This window comes from Nuphar pumila, chromosome 17 (genome assembly GCF_984573655.1).
Source record: "Nuphar pumila chromosome 17, dmNupPumi1.hap1.1, whole genome shotgun sequence".
Taxonomy (NCBI): Eukaryota; Viridiplantae; Streptophyta; class Magnoliopsida; order Nymphaeales; family Nymphaeaceae; genus Nuphar; species Nuphar pumila.
The window spans coordinates 30,647,314-30,670,740 of record NC_143265.1 but is presented as its reverse complement, the minus strand read 5'-3'; the positions used below and the strand labels follow the sequence as shown (position 1 = coordinate 30,670,740).

Genomic DNA, 23,427 nt, shown 5'->3' with positions numbered 1-23,427 from the left:
CATGATTTAAAAAAACTACATAGATCACATCTGTAAGGTTAGATCTACTAAAAAGTTGAATAGAAAAATGAAAAAATTGGTGTTTTCTAGTAGATTGCATGTTTGGCTTTAACAAATTTTCATCATCATTACCAACGGGGGGCTCTGCTTGTTTGGTAGGAGATCTTCATGCACGTCACCATGTGTTGGGACGTTGCAAGTTCAAAACCCAATGGTAAGTTGTGGGTCTGACTAACCCCAGCTTGACTTTAAAAAAAAAATCATATCATCCAGCTTTAACCCAACTACATGGGGTCAGCTTTACAAGTCCTATTTTTATATTCCTTTTAGGACTCGTATTCATAAGATGTGGCTCGAGTTCATGGCTGTTAGACACTGACACCAAACCACTTTTATCCAAGCTTGGGACTGGCACTAATAATGCAATATATATATATATATATATATATATATATATATATAATGATAAAAGGAACTTCTGAATGTGCTTCCCTTCAATATAGTATGAATTACAAGCTCATAGGAAGAATGCTACCTAGAGAGGTACATGTGACAAACTTTAGAGAAAAATCACAGTGCCTCTTCCTAAACCTACAGGAAACCTATATAATATATACAAATAGGAATTATATATGCCCATTAAGATTCAGTTCATTTCCTACTAATCATACATCGAATTACCTTTTACAAAATTAGGAAATAAAACAAATAATGAATAAAAAATAATGATGAATGGGGATTATGGCAGGAAGGAGAGCCACATGCATATGTACCACGCCAGCAGCCTTTCTCAACACCCAGCGGCTTTCAAGAACTTGTCATAGGGACTTGCAGGTGGCAGCCTAAATGACTGCCAATATTCACTGGAACATGAGAGACATCCGGAATGGTTGTTCTCATTTACAGTCAACCTGGAGCACTCTTCAGGCATATCCATTGTTTTCTGGACATATTTTCAAGATCATAGAGGACAAAATAAGATAAATATGATTATGTTCATGTAAATTTTATTTTGTTTTCATTTTTTCATTTTCTTACCTTTCTTGAGAAAGTTGATTCATTGCTATAGGCATCTGTGGATAAGTCAATAGGGGGCACATCCTGCGGATGCTTGACACTCAAAAGTACCGACATCTTCTTCTGCTTCCCGATTATGAGGGCTTCACATTGGTTCTTCATCTGATCATATGGTATGGGCATCGTAGAAACATTGACACTCGCAACTTGCAGAGCTGCTTCTAGCACCTGTTACCATTTCAATCATCAAGCAAAACACATATTACATTGATTATGATTGAAACATTCAAGAAACAACACAAGTGGAAGATGGGAACAAAAACCATATATGATATAAAATAATCAATAGGGATAGAGGGATGACAAGGCTCAATTTCATCTGGGCTTGAGCCCAGGAAAAGTCCACAATCATTTAGGCTATGTTTGGGAGCCTTGCAATGGGATGGAAACACAGTTTCAGTGTGCTGCCAAAATATCTTTTTGCCAATGTGTGATGTTGAGAGATGGGGTTGCCAAAAGCATCCTCCGGTGAAAGGTGTTGAAATGTGGTGTTGGGCCAGCCAACACCAGTCCCAACACATTGCTTCTGCAATGCCACTGCTCCCACACAGCAGAGTATGGGAGTATGGCGGAAACCACAACAAACTGCTGATTCAAGGCTCCCAAACATAGCCTTAGGTGTAGTAGCATGGTTTTTCATATTAACCAAACATCATAAACATAAAATCAATAAAGACAAACCCCACAGTAAACTTACTGAGTCCATGAGCTGATTAACACTCAGAACCTCTGAAGAGCTTATAGACATAGGTGTTCTTAAATCCGATTGACTTCCCGATACTTCAGGCAAAGTTTCTTCATCTGAGAAGTATGATGAAGGCATTGTCTGCAATAAAATCCATAAATAAATAAAAAGTGGTACATAATTGCTCCTGGCATCAAACTACCAATACATAATGGTAGAAAGAAACTCAGGCACATGAGACAACCTCATCAAAAGATTGGTAATCTTTTGAAGCAAACGGGGAACCTGGCCTTGACGTGTCCATGAATAGTGGAACTCCTAGTGGAAAAGTATCATCAGGGGAAAATTCCAGCAGGAGTTGTTTATGAATGCTAGAAAATTCATCCTGCAAAAAACCAGTCAAATTTAATGTCATTATCAAATGTATCAATTGGTAGGTCATGTGCTTTTAATTTGTTAAAGAATATGGTAAAATTATGTTTGAAATATAAGAATGCATTGAAGAGTACATTAACAGATGCACATGAATTGAGGCTTGCATGGCTTCAATTTATTTAAAGAACATAGCGGTTTTTCTGTTTTGAACAGCTAAAGCATGCATGCAGCATACACAAAAATAATTCTAATAGAATTGATAATGACTTGAGAACATGAAGATAATAAAGATTATTGCCCTGGTGTTTCCAGGCTATTATAAAAGGTGGTTTTTGCGGTATATTCCAATAACAACCTGTTTTAACTGAAAGGATACAGAAAAGAAATAGGAAACCCATAACCACTTCCCCATTATCCCACACCTAACTGAAAGGCTTTCCATTTTACATTTCCAAACTGTGCATTCGACACCATATCGAGGTCTTTAATGTTCAAAAGTGCCACCTTAACTTTCAGTATCTCTAACCATCTAGTGACCTGTGGCTGCACCCTGCAACCATGGTGACCATGGGATGGATCCGCCCACAACAAGAGCATGTTTTGGATGTGTACGTGAGTACACACATTCTTGTGTATTTATTTTAGATTTAACTTCTCTTTATGAAAGATATTGAACTTTTGTAGAGATAATCCACATTAAGAAATGAGAACGTCTTAGTAACTATTTTGTGTACCTCCAATTTCTTTTACCAAGGATTAATGATCACTAGAAATTTCTTTAGACCTTCAATATCTCCAACAAATATTTAAAAAAATTGTATTTAATGTAGAGTTTTGACCTCGTTTTAGATAAACAGATCAATTTTAGAGATCTATGATAAGAGGAATGACCTATAAGAACTGGGTTGACTCAGAAGGATCTTTAAAGACAAACCTTGGTCTGCTCTGAGTTTTTCCTAATTGATGTCACCTGATCATCAAGAACTCCAATGAGATGGTGACATCTCTCTAAGGAGGAACTTGAGGGGTTGGAGCATAGTCACCGATATTATCAGTATTTTCAGTTAGGCTGATAATATCGGCAAAGTATCATGATATTTTCAAAATATTGCCAATATGGTGATATTATCACGATATTTTGAAAAAAATATAATTATTTTTATATATTTTAAGTTCAATTTTTTTATTCTTTGGTTTCTTTTGTATTTTAAAACCTTTAAAAATTTGCTTCTTTATATTTTTTACAAGAAAAATAATAGAAAAGCTATTATTTTCCTATCTTTCTTATTATTATTTATATTTTTTCAATTTCTAAAGATCATGAGATTTTGCCGAGAAAATTCACTTTTTGAAAATATCTCTGAGAAAAACCCTCACTGAGAAATTACCTTGAAAGATACAGGTAACTGTGGGTTGAAGCACTTAAGATCCTAAGGCATTTCTAATGTATACAGCAGTTTAACAGGAGAACATGCATATCACACTCATACACAAAAAATGCATGCCCTTGTGCTAGAATTTTAAGCAATTCAAGTTGCGCCTACCTCTGATAAATTTCCAAGACTATGCATGACTATGGACGCCAAATGTTCTTTTGATTGCTCACTTGTAATTACTATTGAGGATAAAACATCTAAGGCAGCAAGGTCATCTTCCTTTGATCCATAAGTGGGTTTTCCACTATCAGAACCTAAGTGAATAGCCTGAAGCCTGCTGTCTTCGATCAATCGGATATAAGGATCAGCCTGCTAATCAAGCATGAACAGTGCAAGTCTTAGAATGATAGACAAAGATAAAGCATAAAAGATCCACTAAATGAAAGTTACACATCAAAATTATTTCTAGTGGATAAATACAGACCATTTTATCAGTAAGTGACTGCTTAACACAAAGAACAAGCTGAAGAATATTGTACGCCCTTGCCAAAAACAAAATCATTGAATTTGCCAATGTAAAGAGCGACCTTCTACGAGATGGCTGTAGACAACCTGTACAACATATGCAATCATAGTTATTTGAAATCCAATCGCCAAGAAAAGCATTTTCAAAGCAAAACAAGGGATAATTAAAGGCAACTTAGTAGGAACTTGCCTTCCTTCTCAAGAGAGATATCCCTAAGAGACAACGCCAGTTGAAAACTTCGAATTAAAGCAACATGACTTGATGCCTGGCATGAACAGATTTACCAATTAATGAATTAAAGCACAAACTGATGCACTTAACAGAATCATTAAATGAGTTAAGTTGTAGATTGGTAGGTCAATGGTCCGGTTAAGATGGATTTTTTCTTGTTGCTGACAGAAACTATTCACATCCTTTAAGGTACACAGAGCAGCAACAATCCATTGGAACTCTCTTGTCTCTAACATGTTTGATATTTGAAGTGAGGGAAAGCTTGCAGAGATTATATTTGCTTTAACCTCACATTGGATGACAAGAACGCACCATTTGACATATGCATCAAATTCAAACTTTTGTTCAGGGTGTGCGTTGAGTACATGAGAGAGAGAGAGAGTCTAACTCGAAGGAACTCGTCTTTCTATTTTTTTTCTTGAAGTTAGAAATCATACCATTGGAGCAATGTTAAAGTAGGCTTCCTTTTATCTTGATTTGAACATGATGTTCTTTATTTATTACAAATATTAATATACTATGGTCCATCTCTTTCTCAGAATCACCAATCTTTTATCATGAATTTTTATTTTTTATTATTTAGAAATCTTAAAAAGCCCCTCTATCTCGGACCGAGCCTTCGGAATGGGGCATTTGCAGTGCAGAGCTCTACTTAGTAAAAAATACAACGAGTGTAGGAACATGCGGTATTCATTGGCTTGATTGGTGACGTGCGGTGGTAGCATGACATGCGATAGAAAACAGTATTGTCGTTGGTGCAACGGTGTATGACGACACAGATGTAAAGCGTTGTTTAGTTAAACAGTGATAGCGGATCAGAGGATGTTGCTTTTGAGAATTTGGTTAAGGACCTCTCGACTTGGATGATGTCTCGGGACTAGGCGAGTGAATACTTAGGAGCCGGCGAACAAGTTTAGGTGGCGCTTTTTCACTATAGCATACAATCATCAGTTGGTCTTTGTTGGGGGTTGTAAGGCCTTGTCCCTTCTGTGACGAGGTTATGTTTGGGCGTGCCCATGGAGTTGCGATACGCTTCATGACATACGAGGCTAAGGCATTTGTACGCTTGCTAGTCGGTATGAAACACCTATGAACGTAAATGGCATGGACCAGATAGAACATACATTTAGAGATGCGCTTGATCAGCTTTTGTTAGGCAGTTGTGCACGTGGTAGTGCATAGGACCAATAAAATGATTCAACACATGAAAAAGTGTTGGTGCACGACATTTGGCCGTTAGGCTGGGCAGTCTGCCGCATCGTGGGTTTGCAAAAAATTTTATCCCCGTGATAAATCGGCATCATAGCATAAAGATTCACGGAGACCTTTTTATTCAGTGAGTACGACACTGAAGAGGGCAGTGATGGTTTGTCCTGTTTACGTGAATTTGCGCAACTGAAGTGTGGTTAGCCGAGTGTAGAAGCAAGTTGTTAGCAGGGTGGTATGGGTCATCTTGTCGATGGTAAGCATCAGTGTAAGGTTGTTATTCAGTTGGCTAAGGGAACGTGGATAAGCCAAAGATTCCGACCAGTTGTGCGTCAGGCTCGCAGGTGGAGTGTGGCATTTGGGTTGTGCATGCAGAGAATGCAAGTTGGATTCGGCTGAACGGATTTGCACCTTTGAGTATGGAAAACTCAATTGAACTTCTATGTTCTCTCCCAAAATTATAGGTTAGCGGAGTGCCCATCTTGAGCAGAATGCTTATTGTTTTGGTCTCTTGAGTTTGGCAGTTCCTCTGTGGATTGTGTGTGTGAAAAAAGTTGTTGTTCGTGGCTCATAGGTTTGGTTCCTACGAAAACATGCCTGCTGCCTCCATATAAGAGTTGCAGCGTGCTAGCTTTGAAAGTGAGTTGCAGCGTTGGGCTGTGAGTTGCCCCTTGTGTGAACGAGTGACCAGGAGGACACTTTGAAGGACCACTTTAGAGTGATACACAAGTAGGCGTCCCCCACTTGAGAACTAGGTTAAACCATTGGAAAACCACAAGTTGGTGCTTTAAGGGAGTTGATATCACTGCGGCACAAGTTGGTGGTCGTCTTTCTTTGCAAGGACCACAAAGGGCTTGAAATTGCCATTGCTGGGGTCGAAAAGCGCCCCAATCATGAGCATGAAGACAACAAGTTTGTCGTATGGGCGAGGATGACTTGCATGTGTATGAGATTGCACTGGGGTCCCACGAGCAAAAAGTGCTCAATGTTGATAGAGCAGAAGATTGTTGTCTAAGTGATTTGAGGCGCATTGAGGAATGAGACTTGGCGTGCTAAAGATTGCGGTGATGGTGGATGAAAACCGGAACAAGTTGAGTAGGGTGAAAAAAAGAAAAACAAAGATAGGCACAAAGAGAAACTCGCATAAGTAAAGGTTGTGTTTTTACCTACACCGACATTGTCGAGGACGACAATGGTGTCGGTAGAGGAGAATGTCTTAGACCGAGCCTTCGGAATGGGGTATATGCAGTGCGGAGCTCTACTGAGTAGAAAATACATCGAGTGTAGGAACGTGCGGTACACAGCTTGATCGGTGATATGCGGTGGTAGCATGGCATGTGATAGGCAATGGTATTGTCGTTGGTGCGACGGTGTGTGGTGGCACAGAAGTGGAGCGTTGTTTGGTTAAGCAGTGCCAACGGATCAGAGAATGTTGCCTTTGGGGATTTGGTTAAGGATCACTTGCCTTGTATGAGTTTTCCACGCATAGAGTTTGGATGCATGGGGGTGCGTGTGAGTTAGGGCTAATTCCAACAAGAATCACCTTAGGTGATTCCAACCAAGTATGGTGACTCGGAACTAGGCGAATGAACGCCTAGGAGCCAACGAATGAGTCTAGGTGGTGCTCTTTGCTATAACATACAATCATCAGTTGGTCTTTAGACTATGGGTCGCAAAGCCTTGTCCCTTTTATGGCGAGGTTATGCTTGGGCGTGCCCATGGAGTCACAATACGATTTATGGCGTGCGAGGCTAAGGCATTCGTGCACTTGCTAGTTGGTATGGGACGATTATGCACGTAAGTGGCATGAACCAGATAGAATACACATTTGGAGATACGCTTGATTAGCTTTGGCTAGATAGTTGTGCACGAGGTGGTGCGCAGGGCCAATGAAATGATTCAACACATGAAAAAGTGTTGGTGCACGACCTTTGACCGTGAGGCTGGCCAGACTGGACAGTCTGTCGCGCCGTAGGTTTGCGAAAAATTCTATGCCTGTGAAACTATGATTGTTATGGTCTAATCACCTGTCATAGATGTAATAACCGAAAAAAAAATTAAGTTTGGATTCGGGTCGGATCCGGACCCGACCCGGACCCGAATGGAGGCACCGCCTCCCGTGTTTTTAAGACAGGGAGGCAGGGGTTTCAAAGAGAACCCCCGCCCCCCTTCTTCCTCTCTCGGTCTCTCTCCCCCTCAGCGCCTCTCGCCCTCTCGTCTTCGTTCCTTCCTATGGCCACCGGCGACTCACCGCCGGCCACCACCCTTGTCTCGGCTACTGCAGGCATCGACGGCAGCCGACAGCCTCCGATGCCGACGTTGTCGCCGCCGACGACTTCCAGGTACGCGCCTCCCCCTCTTTCATTTGTCTCTCTCTCTCACTATCCCTCTTCTCCCCTCGTTTCTCCGTTACGCAGGGAGGGGAGGGTCGGACCACCTCCCTGCTCCTGTTACAGCAGATGGGGCAGAGGAGGGGAAGCGCCCTCTGTGCCCTCTGTCAAGGCAGGGGAGGGGCCGAGCCCTCCTCCTTGCCTTTTGTTACGGCAGAGGAGGGGCTCGCCCCCCCTCCTCTCTGTGCCCTCTGTCAAGGCAGGGGAGGGGCCGAGCCCTCCTCCTTGCCTTTTGTTACGGCAGAGGAGGGGCTCGCCCCCCCCCCCCCCCTTCTCTCTGTGCCCTCTGTCAAGGTAGGGGAGGGGCCGAGCCCTCCTCCCTGCCTCCTATTACGGCAGAGGAGGGGCTCGTGGCCCTGCCCCTGCTTCTTGTGCTTATAGCAGGTGTGCATGTGCACGATGCCCCTGCCTTTGCTTTCCTGTACGTCAGGACGGCGACAGTGCCCCTGACTTTCTATGTTGGTATTAGCTTGCTAAGATCGTTACTTTTGCAGCTCGTATGACGGATCCTGCTCGCGCTCCGCGACCCGAGCCGCCAATCGCGTACATCTGCGAACAACAGCAAGCTTGCAACTCTCAAAGGTAGGGGAAGATTGCACAGAAGACTTGGACAATTGAATTGAGTTCAATTAACTAAAAAGGACAATTAAATAAATATATATATCATATATATTTATACGAGTACGCATTTAACTCCAGGACGTGGTTTCGTGATCCTTGTCCCTTTACTTTGCCGTTACGCATCGTGCAAAGGTTCTGCGTTGCACTCCTGCTTACAGTTTTTACTTGCCGTTGCGCGTTGTGCGAGGGTTTGCGTTGCACTTCTGCTTATCGCCTTTACTTTGCCGTCGCGCTTTGCGCCTAGGCTCTTGCCTTAGCATATGTGTTGGTATTGCCTTGCTATTGCAGATGACGTGCGAGTTCTTGCTCTTTGTGTATGCCTTAAAGGCATCCTCGTGGAGGATGCAAGGGGCATTTACCCCTCTCCCTCTTGCGACAAGAGTTCAGTCGGGAGCGAGCGGCACATCCTCGTCTAAGGAGAATGATACCTTGCAAGGATCCTGGCTCTCCGTGTGTGCAGTCCTGCAGAGTCGACTTGAGGTTTCAGGGAGCTGCGCAAAAGCATCAAAGACTGCTCCAAATCGAAGCATTTGGAAGGATGTGACTGGCTGGTTCTGCTCGCCTTTTTGGCATATCTTGGGTAATCCCGATTTGGGGGTTCGAGCGAACTTTTTAGCGGGTGTCCTATTGAGAAACCCGTATCCCGTCTATCGAGGCCGGTGTCGAGTCATGCGATGCATGTAGATACCCCGATAGCGGATGTGATTTGAGATAATCACATGCATTGTTGGCACAAGGTACTGTTGTTTCAAAAGATAAAGTAAAGTTGATAAACTTTACATCTTTGTGAAACACTCCTGTTGAGGCTTCTATTGAGGAGTTATACCCTCTTCATCCGAGAGTACTTGTAGTCGTGCACGACACGTCTAGTACTGCGACGATCGGGTGAGACGGCCGTGCGACCTCGAACAACGCTAAATGCAAAATGTTGAAATCACATAAATGGCCTTACATTCGCCTTCACAGGCAAGATGCTCGAGTGGTTTAAACACCACAACATAAAATTGGTCGTTAGTTAAGCAACCCCTAACGTACCTATTCGCTTCTTTGTGTCTGTCAAGGGAGAGGACAGAGCGGTACAAACTCCAATGGACAAGTTGTTAACAATCACCCTACGGGCAACGATCCGGCCTCCCCAGTCATTGGAGTTAGGGGAAAGGGGCTGCATTAGTTAGCTCAATACTTCTACAGAAGTTGGATGCGTCCGTGGCACAGCCTCCTTTGGGGAATCCTCTCTTGGCTAAAGTCGTCCCTTTGGAGCGAACTCAACTAGCTATTCGGGTTATTGAAAATACATAGAATAACAGACGCCCGAACTAGTTTCAGTTGGGTCTACGTTTTGCCTGCGCGTACCCGCAGGTTCGTAATTATCGAAACATAAGGTCTGTTCACACTGGTCTTTGAGTCGTGAGATTCGCTTGCACTACTGCTTCGCTTGCACTACTGCTTCTCTTGCACTACTGTTTCGCTTGCACTACTAATTCGCTTGCTTGCTCGATAGTTCAGTATGCTACTCATTGAGTTGTGCACGCCTGTCAAGGCGTTACTCTAGTTGGTTAAACTGCTTATGCAGTTCTTTGAGAAGTAATAAGGAGTTTCTCATACTAGTTAAATACTTATAATAGTAGCATTATGTCAGTTGCTACATATTAGCATGTGACTTGCTTTATCCCTTGGTCGAACTGTTTGGTGCTTATTGTAGCGTAGCACTTGTTGACTTGCATCTCTTAGGATTGATGTGATTGCATACAGCTCATAATCTACGAACTTGTGACAACTAGGATTGATGTGGTCGTTTGTCTTATAAGTTGCTTACATATTGTGATATAATTATTGCCGTATGATTGCTTATGAATGGCTTCTGATGTAATGGTTTATGCCTTACGATTAATTTAATTACTTGTTGATGGACTGAGCCATTTTATGGTAATTATATGTTTTACGAGCATTGTTATGAGTGTTTGTCTTATTCAGTTGTTTTGTTTGGCTGACGAGTAGAGTTAGTTACCCTTCGCCAATAGAACCAACTGAATTGCCATATTTGCGCGTTCTCATGTGTCATTTACACATGCTTTGAGGGCCTATTTGAGGATTGTAATATTCCTTGTGGCAATAACACGATGCGTAGGATTATATGCTTCTATGTGAAGTGATACGATGCATGTATCACTGAGTGGGGTGTCGGTCGAGCACTTGATCTCCAAAGGATTATCTGCGAGGGCATGTATGATCAAGACCAGGTACCCGGCTAGAGTGGTAGATTCTCTGTGAGGATGTACACTGTCCACGAACGGGTAGCCGCAAAGACGGTAAACTCCTGTGAGGAAGTGTATGGTCCAAGACCAGGTATACCATCTAGGGCGGAATTGCTTGTAAGGTTATACATGTCCCAGACCAGGTGATCCGGGCGTTGATCTTGTTGTTTGTATTAGTGGCTATCGACCCTGAGAGCGGTCATTTGTGTGGATGCGTGTATCGCAATGATTTTCATTGGATATGGCATTTGTTAGGGACTGATCTCCCAAAGGTTTCGCTGTGAGGATGTACACTGTCCACGAACAGGTAGTCGCAAAGACGGTGAACTCCTGTGAGGAAGTGTAGGGTCCAAGATCAGGTATACCCTCTAGGGCGGTAATTCCTTGTCCGGTCGTATATCTCTCGGACCGAACGATCCGACGTGGATCTTATGTTTTTGCTTACCATAAAAAGTTATGGTGAGCTGTGACGATCTTCTGAGATTGTTTGTGATAGCCAACTATGAATTCATAGTTTCGCCTTTCTGTTTTAGCATGATTACATGCTTGACTCAGGTGTGAGAATCAAATCGTTAGCGATTTGAGTTAGTGATCATGTTTTGGACCTTCTACGGAAGGGTGAGCTTTTCTGAGAAGGTATGACGCCTTAGTGCGTCATAACCGGTGACGGTTAGCCGCGTAAGACTTTGAAAGATGAGAATAGGTTAAGGTTGTTCGGGACAACGCGTTTGTTAGAAGTAGTGAGCGACAAACGATGTCATGATGGTGATTAGATGTTGTAACCTCGTTCTAGGAACGAGAACAAGCTAGTTGCGTGGTAGTTCACAGCCTACGATCAATTGAATCGTATGTTGCGTTTGTCAGTTGCACTGCTTACTTCCTTTGAACTGCTTACTTGCGTTGAACTGCTTACTGTTTGCACTACTTACGCATTTGCACTGCTTACTCGCTTGCACTACTTACTCGCTCGCACGCCTTATTCGCTTGTACTGCTTACGTGTTTGCACTATTCACCTGCTTGCATTGCTTACCTGTTTAACTGCATATCTGCTTTAAACTGCGTAGCCTACTTAATTAAATGTACTTAATTCAGTTCCTTGTAGTCTCTCTTGTGCACCTACTAGTTTTTCGTGAAACTAACCCATTCTATGGGTACAGGTGATGATTAGGTACACTACGGGCGATGGCGCGATTGCAAGATGGCTTCAAGACTTCTTCTTCCTGCTCTTAGCTCGCGTCCTGGACGCTATGGGTTTGTATCGGATTTTCCTTGGGATATCCGAATCTTGTGAGTTTTGGTTCTTTTAGCTAACGTGCCCAAAGTTATCAACTTGCCTTATGAGTTATCAAAAGCAAAATCTTCCGCTGATTTCATAAAACAACTTTGAAGGAAAGAGATATTTGTAGTCTCTTGCCTGTTTTTCTGAAAAGGTTCACAAGTTTGAAATTTGGGGCGTTACAATAGAGCCACTAACTTGGCACATAAATCCTCCTATGGCAAAAATGACAGCTTAATGCTATAGTAAACATGTAAAAAATAAAAGTACTCATCAATCTCTAAAAAATAGCCCTAAACAAGTGCAATAATGATATTTTCATAGTGGAATTTAAAGGAAGAACCCAAATGATATGCATGACTACCTAAAGTCTTATGTTATATGGGGTACTTCAAAATCCCTAGCTTGTATATGACCCTATAAATATTCCATGCTTTCTATGTTTTACCTTTTAAATAAGAACTCTCACTAGGCCCCAGAAAATTTTTGCTTGTAAACTCCTCTGAAAAGAATCGTGTTTTCCATTCAATTTCCAAAGTCAAAGACAAAGGTAAGTGTGCACAATAGTAATTCATGAATCAATAATTCCAGAAAATGTGGGTCCCATGAGTTTTTACTGAAGTCATGTGAATTCACATTTTCCTCTCAATATGAACTCAAATTTATTTGGTCAAACCTTAATCTAAACACACCGACTATTTTGTTAGGGGTCTCCATTTGCAGAATGTACACAATGAATATTATGAGTCTGTGTGCCACACACAGAACCTGGCTACGTCCTCGCACCCTTTTTTGGAAAACAACCATGTCATACAATCCATACTCATGTCCTAGCATGTACCAATACACAAACATGCATGACATGGCTTATGTTTATCAAGCCTAGGGTTTTCTTGCCATTATGAGGTCCTAAGTGTTAGAAAGTGAGTTGGAATACATTGGGTTCAATAATGAACCCATACATATGCACGTGAAGTGCAAATATACCCATTAAAGGGAAACAACACAAGCACATAATGTGCTAACCCATAAAACCCATAAAAAAGGAAAAATATGACATAAAGTCATAAGTGAAATGAAATGGGGATCTTCGAAACACGAGCTTTGATTAACAAGAGCAAGTGTCAAGAATGACACTAAAGCATAACCCTTAAAAAGGGTATAACTGGAAACAAAATAAAAATAAAAATGTATTCTTTATTGATATGAAAAACCAATTGCTTAAGAAGCATTGGAGTGAAATACAAGAGGGGCTGCACCCCTTTATATACACAGCTGAAAGAGGACTCAATAGAGCTGTTGGGCACAGTCCAACAGCTCTATTTAGAGCTGTTGGAATGTGTCAGTCCAACAGCTCTATTGCTAGTCAAGTCTGGACAGGACTTGACTAGCAACAGTCATTCTAGTTCAAACTGAACTAGATGACATAAAGACAAAAAATAAAAATAAAGGAAAAAAAATACAGAAAAGAAAGAAATTAAAAATGTATTTATATATATATATATATATATAATATTATTATATATACATATATGTACAGTTTTACATTTTAACACTCCCCCTCAAACTTACGGTACAATGAGCGAAAGTTTGTCTAAGAGAAAGTGAAATCGGGGAGCAGCGAGAGGCTTTGTAAAGAGGTCTGCTAACTGATATTCTGAAGTGACATATGGCAGATCAATTATCCCGTGTAGATATTCCTCTCTGACGTAGTGACAATCCATTTCGATGTGTTTGGTGCGTTCGTGGAATGTTCTGTTACTGGCAATGTAGATCGCACTTTTGTTGTCACAACACATTTGTGAAGCCTTTGTTGCTTCAACTCCCATGTCAGCAAGCAGTCGTCGGAGCCAAACTACTTCCATGGTCGTGGTTGCCATGGCTCTGTATTCAGCTTCGGTGGATGAGAGAGATACCTTCTGCTGCTTTTTACACCTCCACGAGATTAATGATTCCCCTAAAAAGACACAAAAGCCAGTGGTTGAGTGTCTGTTATTGGGATCACCTCCCCAATCAGCATCAGTATATGCAATTAAATCAAGAGAAGAGGAGGAAGATAAGAAAAGTCCTCGTGAAAGAGAGGACTTGATGTATCTGATAATACGCATGACTGCTCCCATATGAACAGAAGTAGGAGCATGTTGAAATTGACTTGCTGTATGAACAGCATGTGCTATATCTGGTCTGGTAATGGATAGATAGGAAAGTGCCCCGACAAGCTGTCTGTAAGGAGTAGGGTCTGCAAGAAGTTCTCCATCATCAATCTTCATTTTAACATTAACAACTTCTGGAGTGTCAACTTTCTTATCATCAGTAATACCAGACCTGAAAACAATATCAAAAGCAAATTTAGTCTGAGATAATAAATATCCTCTAGGAGAATAAGCAACTTCAATGCCTAAAAAATATCTCAACAAGCCCAAATCAGTCATTTCAAAATGAGATTTAAGAAGTGTTTTGATTGTTTCAACTCCCTGTTTATCGCTTCCGGTGATGATCATATCATCCACATAGAGAAGAAGCACAATGATCCCTGCATCAGAATTCTTAATAAACAAAGCAGTGTCAGTTAAACAGAATTGAAAACCAATATCAATCATAACACGACTAAACCTATCATACCAAGCTTTTGGTGCTTGTTTAAGTCCATAAAGAGCTTTTTCTAAGCGAAGGACTTTACCCTTAGGAATACTTAGACCAGGAGGGGGTTCCATATATACTTCTTCAACTAGCTTTCCATTTAAAAAAGCATTTTTGACATCCATTTGAAAAATAGACCATTTTTTTATAGAAGCTAAGGCAATTAAGGTTCGGACAGTAGTCATACGAGCCACCGGAGCAAAGGTTTCTTCATAATCAATCCCATATTCTTGAGCATAACCTTTGGCTACTAAACGGGCTTTATATCTTTCAAGAGTACCATCACTCTTGGTTTTAATTTTATAAACCCATCGACATCCTATAGTTTTCTTCCCTGGAGGAAGATCTTGAATATTCCATGTAGAAGCCTTTTCAAGTGCATCTAATTCAACTTTCATGGCTTCTATCCATTTGATATCATTTTTTGCTTGAAAATATGTGGATGGTTCTTCATATGAGTGAATTAATGCAATAACTGCCCTATATGTGGGTGAGAAAGACTCGTATGATACAAACTTTTCTGGAGGCCTCGAGATTCGGGATGATTGTCTAGTTGGAATGTTAGAATATTTCTCAAGTGCACATGGAGTATTAGACTCTTGTCGCCTGGAATATTGAATACTAGTATCTCTATGAACTTCTTCATTTTCAACATTAAGATCAATAATTCTTGGATCATCATCAAAGTTACAATCAAGGTCATATTCATCAGATGTTGATGTTAGATCTAGCAAAAAGGAGTACTCAGTGACGTCTTTTAATTTTCTAAAATCAAAGAAGCTCTCCTTTTCAAGAAAGGAAACATTTCTAGACACATATAGTTTATTATTTTTGAAGTCAAAACATCTATAACCTTTCTGGTTTTCAGCATATCCTAAAAAAGCACAGGGAATCGCACGAGGGGAAAGTTTATCATTTTTGTCAGTAAATATGAAACATTTGCACCCAAATATTCTTAATCTAGAGTAGTCTGGAGAAATGTTCATAAGTTTTTCAATGGGAGTGATATTTTGTAACGAAGAAGATGGCATCCTATTAATGAGATAGGTGGCAGTTAAGGCAGCTTCTGCCCAAAAGTCTTTAGGGACTTGATTTGCTATTAATAAAGTTCTAGTGGTTTCTATAATATGGCGATGTTTTCGTTCTGCCAGTCCATTTTGTTGAGGTGTATAAGGACAAGATCTTTGATGTGTGATGCCATGCAATTTAAGATAATTTTGAAAATCTGTGGATAAAAACTCTCCCCCTGAATCTGTGCGAAAAATAGTAATATCATTTTGAAATTTGTTTTTAACCATATTATGAAAAGTTTGAAAGTATGAAAATACTTCAGACTTATGTTTGAGAAAGTACATCCACGTATGTCGGGAGAAATCATCGACAAAAATAACATAGTAAACAAATCCTCCTTTAGAAATTACTGGTGCAGGACCCCAAACATCCGAGTGTATTAATTCAAGTGGTCTTGAAGAGAAAAAGGTTCTGTTCTGAAATGGCAATCTTTTCATTTTGCCGAGAATACAATCTTTACAATCAAATGATTCAGAGTTACAAAATTTCCCTAGATTTGGAAAATGTTGGATTTTGGCTATATGTGGGTGACCAAGTCTCTTATGCCACAGTTCCAACTCTATTTTTTGAATATTATAACAAAAAGCTTTCTTCGGCATTTCCAAAAAATCCATGTAATAGAGTCCTCCTTCTCTATGGCCTTCCCCAATCAGCTTGCCTGACTGGCGATCCTGTACCCAACAACCATGAGAAGAAAAAGAAATATTACACCCATAATCAGAAATTTGAGATACAGATAAAAGATTTAAATTTAATTTGGGAACATGTCTAATTTCTGGAATAAAAAAATTTTTTGTTTTATAAATTTTTTCAAAATCTCCTATTCCTTCTATTTCAAGAGAAGTCCCATCAGCAGTAAAGACCTTTGACACACTTGTTTTATTTTTAACACATTTGGATAGACTTTGATTATTTGGGGTCATATGAAAAGATGCACCAGAGTCAAGAAGCCAAGAAATTTTACCTAAATCAGAAAAAGATGAGGCTGCTGCGCCGGTTGAAGCTTCAGATGAGGAAGAGGCACCTTTGATGAGAGGCTGAAGGATCTCCATTAGTTGGGCCAGGGAAACTGGTGCATCCTGATCTTTAGGCTCCGATCCAGCAATTGCAGCTCTTTTTTCTCTCAGCTCCTTAAGTTTGGGACATTGTGGCCTGTAGTGTCCCGGTTCATGACAGTGATGACAAATAACTTTCTTCTTATCATAGTCACCATTTTGTCGGTTAAAGTGAGGAGGCCTATATGATCGAACATGATTCCCTGGTCTAGACACGGCTAAAACGGAATCATCTTCAATTTTTAAAGAACCTTTCCGGAGACGATTTTCTTCCATTGTTAACTCTTCAATAGTTTCAACAATAGAAGGAATTTTTCCCCGGTGAAGTAGGGCCGATTTAGTGGTTTCAAATTCCGGCCTTAATCCAGTGATAAACTGGTAAAAATGTTCAACATCGAGTTGTTTCTGACGAAGCTCGATGTCTTCGGCACAATGCCACTTTGGTTCTAAAAGGGAAAGTTCTTCCCAAAGTTCGGACAACCCATTGTAATATTCACGAATAGTTTTGTCTCCTTGTGTCATCATTCGAACTTTTTCTTGGAGGTTGCACACGTGTGCAATATCTTTAAGGGAATACATATTCTTAAGGTATTCCCATGCCTTATCGGCATGATCAAATTTGGCAAGACTTGAGCATTTTTTAATGTCAACGCTATTGATAAGCCATGACATTATCTTCGCATGAGATATTCTCCATTCTTTCCATTTCTTCTCGTATGAGGCAATAGCCTTGATTTTCTCTTCTTCCGATAGAGGGACGTCTTTATCTCCCTCCTTTTTAGTAAGAGATAGCTTAGGTTCCGAATCGGAACCATCCACAATCCCCCATAAGCCTTTTCCCATATATGGTGCTTCATGATTGAAGCCCATGTTACATAGTTCGTATCGCTTAGTTTCATAGGCATGATGGTGACTTTATCATTGTCATCCATCGATTACAAGGAGAGAAAGAATAGGGATAGAAGAGAAACAAGAAGGAAAATGAGAAAGAAAGAAAAAAAAAAAAACAATACAACAAGATGTGAAATCTTCTCCAATGAAGTGATAAAACACTTCTCTTCAAGTGGCGAACACTTTTGCAAACGGGCACGGAAATCGAGGCAGCTTTTCCTCAAGATTTAGTACTTCCGCGGCTCTGATACCATGAAATGAAATGGGGATCTTCGAAACACGAGCTTTGATTAACAAGAGCAAGTGTCAAGAATGACACTAAAGCATAACCCTTAAAAAGGGTATAACTGGAAACAAAATAAAAATAAAAATGTATTCTTTATTGATATGAAAAACCAATTGCTTAAGAAGCATTGGAGTGAAATACAAGAGGGGCTGCACCCCTTTATATACACAGCTGAAAGAGGACTCAATAGAGCTGTTGGGCACAGTCCAACAGCTCTATTTAGAGCTGTTGGAATGTGTCAGTCCAACAGCTCTATTAAGAGCTGTTGGACTGTGTCAGTCCAACAGCTCTATTGCTAGTCAAGTCTGGACAGGACTTGACTAGCAACAGTCATTCTAGTTCAAACTGAACTAGATGACATAAAGACAAAAAATAAAAATAAAGGAAAAAAAATACAGAAAAGAAAGAAATTAAAAATGTATTTATATATATATATATATAATAATATAATATTATTATATATACATATATGTACAGTTTTACATTTTAACAATAAGTTGCATATCATTGAAGAAACAATGGACAAGGGGTAAAAACCCCATTACAATGGAGCATAAGCTCCCTCAAGAAGTAAGTAAATACAAAGGGAGAGCCCCTATTTATAAGCAAGAAAAGGAGCCACAAAGGGGGCTCCCAAGAGAGTCGTTGGGAGCCCCCAACGGTCACATATGTGACCGTTGGAGGCTCCCCAACGACTCTTTGGGGAGCCTCCCTATGTGGCACAGCAGCCGAAAATTAAAAAGGAAAAAAGGAAAAAATAAAAAATAAAAATGGAAAATTACAAACAATATTCCAAAGTGGAATATGTGCAAAACAGGAATTTACAGAAATACCCTTTTGGGTGAATAAAGAATATATATTTATATTTATATATATATATATAGATATACATATACATATATATATATATATGTATATGCATCTATATATATATGAATATAAATATATACGAGATTACAAATGACGATAATACATATTTTAACATCCCCCCTCAAACTTTGCGGGGAAAAAACCCGAAAGTTTGGAAAATCAAAGGGAAGTCTTGAGACGAAGTCCAATTCTTCAAAAGTCTTTAAGAAAAAACTCCATCTTCATGACAGTTTGAGCTAGGTCTTCAAGTCCAATTCCCCATCGATCGAATCCATGATGCATCTAATGTTCCACATCTTTAGCGATCCTGTAGAGAATCAACAAAGAAACAAGTAAAACATATATTTGCACTTTTACTCAAATGGACCATTTCTAACTAGCATAATTATGGATGACCTATGTTAGAAATTATGCAAATTATGCAGAAATGACACTTAAATTTTCAAAATCATACATTATGTTAAAACAAAATGAGCGGAAGCAAATTATGCAAAAATAAATTGTAAGAATGCATAATGCATTCATAAGGTCCATCATTGGACAAATATAACCCCATAATGGGGAATAACAAAATGATCCACAAAGGGATACCACAAGAAGCCTATGAAGAGGCATAAAATACCTATGCTTTATTGAATGAGAGCCCAAAAAAGGCCATAAAGAGCATATGCATATTATCATTAAATGAATTAATACTCAAAGAACTCATTAATGATCATGCTTCAAACATGTAATGAAGTCCCAAACAAGAGAAACGAAGTCTCCAAGCATACTTTAGGTAAAATAAACCCAAGAGTTCACAAGGTTTTAAAATCATTTATGAAAGTCATACTTAATTGACAAAATCCACATTTTGCATATAAGGGTGGCAAAAACCATAAGCACTTAATATATAGATTAAATGCTAAGAAATCAACTTGATATTCATATCAAAAAATATGAGTTACTTGAAAAACATAAGTCATGAATGAAATTTTGCAAATTTCAACAATAGTTTATCCATTACAAACAACTTCCTCATTAGTCCTCCAAAACCCATAAATCAAGTGTATAAGCTACTAGATCAAGAATAAAAAGCCATTAAAGGCCAAAGACACACACAAAGGTGTGTAAAAGAAACCTCTTGTCTACATATAATAATACTTGAAATAAGTGCATCTACGACAAGAACAAGAGAATACATGCCAACATGGACTAAAAAGTATCTCTTGTCTACGTAAAAAATACACTTAAAACCAAGTATGTTCAGCTACTAGAACAAGAGTAATAAGCCAACCATGGGCTAAAACATAATACATCTCTTGTCTACATATGATAGCACTTGAAATGAGTGAAATAAGCCAACCATGGGCATACATCTTAAGCGACTAGAACAAGGACACAAACGCCAACATAGGCTAAAAATCACACACCATGGTGTGAATCAACGTGCCTTGTCTACATATAAAAACACTCAAGACAAGTGTGTTCAGCTACTAGACCAAGAGAGCAAAAGCCAACAAAGGGCTAAAACACACGAAGGTGTAATAAAATTCTTGTCTACATATGATGACACTTAGATAATGGGCATAAAAGGAAAAGACTTTTAAGGCAATAAACTTGTAATGAAAATAAACCTTGAATGAAACAATATTCCTTCAAAAAGGAATACTCATAATAACATTTTGGAATAAATGCAAGTAAAACGTATCTTCAACAAGATACTACAACCGATAAAATAATATTCTTTAGAACAAATGTGTGAACATACACACCAAGAACACTTGTGAAAAAACACAAGAACACATGTGCACAACGAGCACAACATACGGAATCACAAATGTGCAAATGCACTCATAAGATTCATAAACAAATAAAAGGTTGGGCTATAATCCCAAAACATCTTGATTTTAAATGTACCTTAAAACATTTAAGGTTTCAAATACCATATGTCCATCACATTTACATAGAAGCATCCATAATATCAATGGCACAAGAGAAGAAATGAGTGTCACACTCATAATTAGAGATCAAATAACAAATCATTTTAGAGTCCCAAGGTGCCCATAACTCACCTTAACAACCATCTATAATATGGAAGGTGGACAATCTAAAAATGATACAACACGAGGTGCCCATAACTCACCTCGACAAACATCTCTAATATAACAATACTAAGGCCAAATAAATGATGCATTAAATAACATGTGATGGACAAACATAAATGCCACAAAAGGGCAATAAACACATAAGGAATCATTTTCCAAATAAAAGTTTTTACAAAGAGGACCGATTAACAAATTGAATCAAAGGTCCAATATAATCCATCAAAACAATTTTGCATAAACACGAATTATGCTTAATCTTCAAAAGAAGTCTTGTACACCAAAAAAGGCTTACTATGGAACATAACATGAAATATTAAGCAACATCATGTGTATGAACCGATTTGGAACAAACAAGCCTTAACTATGAAAGACATAAGGTGCAATTAAACGGTGAAGTTGGTGAAGTTCAAAAAATAACAAACTTAGGCCAATATAGGCATTCATAAAGATGGTGAAGTTCGAAAAACTTATGAAATCTACTATTGCAACTTAAAAATGATAAACAATCATGAAATCTTCATAAAAGAGTATATACTCACAAGAAGATAATAAGGACCGAAAGGCTCCTTAAGGAGAGTTTGAACAAAAAACATATACAACTCCCAAAGAAGAAGAAAACTCCATTAAAGTGGAAGAAATTCCAACAAAATAGATTCATTAACAAAACCTTATGATAAATAAGATTGTACTATGGCTTAAATAAAAAGTAAACATTTATTGAGGAAAAATTTAACACTCTTAAGTTTTATCAAAAAACATGACTTAATAGATTATTACCTACTCCTAATGAAATAAGTACACAATAAACATTAGTGAAGACCATAACTTTTGTAATGAAATATGCGGAAAAGCAAAAGAGTGCATTAAGCACTTACAACATTCACTAATGAACAAACAAAAGGGCAAACACCAAAACCCACAAGAGACAATCACAACATATAAATGTCTCTTATTGAAAAGAGAGAGAACTTTCTAAATGTTGAAAACATCCTTAAGAGTGTAAAGATGGAAAGAAAATCACCATATTCCATAAGACCATTTTAAAACTTAATTCAACCGGTATTATAAAAAAAAACTTTCTTAATTAAATGTTGCTCATATAAAACGGACACATAATATGGAATTTTTCATATATGCCAACATTTTTCAAAAAACTATATTTCACAAGCATTTTAATCTTAACATACCTTTCTTTAAAGACTAAACATTCATATGAAGATATTTTCATAAACAAGGTTAGGTTTAAAATGTAAATTCAAAGTTCCAACGGTCATAAATTTTTACCGACCCATTAAAGCAAGTTTTGAGCAATCATATATCTAATTTTTCGCCAAACAAGTTATCATTTAAAGTTTTTCAAAAAAAAACATACGAAAACGATTCAATGGAGTAGCAAGTAACTCAAAAAAGACATAATGACAAAAAGCACACATAAAGAAAAGAACATATTACATTCTTCATACAATACTCAAAGAAATAGAATGCATACCGAATAGCTATAAGAAAGACAATAGAGAGAAACGAATACTTCACCATTTTTCTTTAACAAATTCTTGAATACCACGCTTCCCGATGCACCAAAGAGCAACTCGATCTCAACCTTGCTCTGATACCATGTTAGAAAGTGAGTTGGAATACATTGGGTTCAATAATGAACCCATACATATGCACGTGAAGTGCAAATATACCCATTAAAGGGAAACAACACAAGCACATAATGTGCTAACCCATAAAACCCATAAAAAGGGAAAAATATGACATAAAGTCATAAGTTGCATATCATTGAAGAAACAATGGACAAAGGGTAAAAACCCCATTACAATGGAGCATAAGCTCCCTCAAGAAGTAAGTAAATACAAAGGGGAGAGCCCCTATTTATAAGCAAGAAAAGGAGCCACAAAGGGGGCTCCCAAGAGAGTCGTTGGGAGCCCCCAACGGTCACATATGTGACCATTGGAGGCTCCCCAACGACTCTTTGGGGAGCCTCCCTATGTGGCACAGCAGCCGAAAATTAAAAAGGAAAAAAGGAAAAAATAAAAAATAAAAATGGAAAATTACAAGCAATATTCCAAAGTGGAATATGTGCAAAACAGGAATTTACAGAAATACCCTTTTGGGTGAATAAAGAATATATATTTATATTCATATATATATAGATATACATATACATATATATATATGTATATGCATCTATATATATATGAATATAAATATATACGAGATTACAAATGACGATAATACATATTTTAACACTAAGCACATGTTAAAAAAAGTCGACATACATGACTATTTCAAGGGTATGTCTGGGTAAGATAGAAATTGGCAGTAAAAAAGAACTCAGTAATTGCAGTTCCTACAAAACTGGGTCATGGAGTTTTCAGGTAAAATGGGGCCCACAATTCCAAGAAGTCAAATTTCTCACCTTGGATGTTCACACACCCCAAGTCAATTAAGCCAGGACTCTCTGCCACGATGAGTCTCTCTCAAACAATCTATCAAGCTAGACAC

General features: G+C 38.8%; 1 protein-coding gene across 5 annotated transcripts in view; it reads right to left on the bottom strand.

Annotated features, from left to right (window-relative positions):
• Nucleotides 1-488: 488 nt before the first annotated feature.
• The window catches only part of LOC149811862 (protein SEMI-ROLLED LEAF 2-like), an 85,874-nt gene continuing 62,935 nt past the window's right edge, over nucleotides 489-23,427 (bottom strand). For 3 of the 5 annotated variants that reach the window (XM_089992683.1, XM_089992685.1, XM_089992686.1), the window contains 7 exons: nucleotides 4,229-4,304; nucleotides 3,998-4,125; nucleotides 3,682-3,885; nucleotides 2,007-2,147; nucleotides 1,775-1,903; nucleotides 1,039-1,245; nucleotides 489-943 (listed from right to left, as the gene is read on the bottom strand). In XM_089992683.1, coding sequence (XP_089848809.1) covers nucleotides 791-943; nucleotides 1,039-1,245; nucleotides 1,775-1,903; nucleotides 2,007-2,147; nucleotides 3,682-3,885; nucleotides 3,998-4,125; nucleotides 4,229-4,304 — 1,038 coding nt within the window. In that variant the 3' untranslated portion in view covers nucleotides 489-790. The remainder of the gene's footprint in view (nucleotides 944-1,038; nucleotides 1,246-1,774; nucleotides 1,904-2,006; nucleotides 2,148-3,681; nucleotides 3,886-3,997; nucleotides 4,126-4,228; nucleotides 4,305-23,427) is intronic. The other 2 variants (XM_089992684.1, XM_089992687.1) reach the window with 2 other exon arrangements.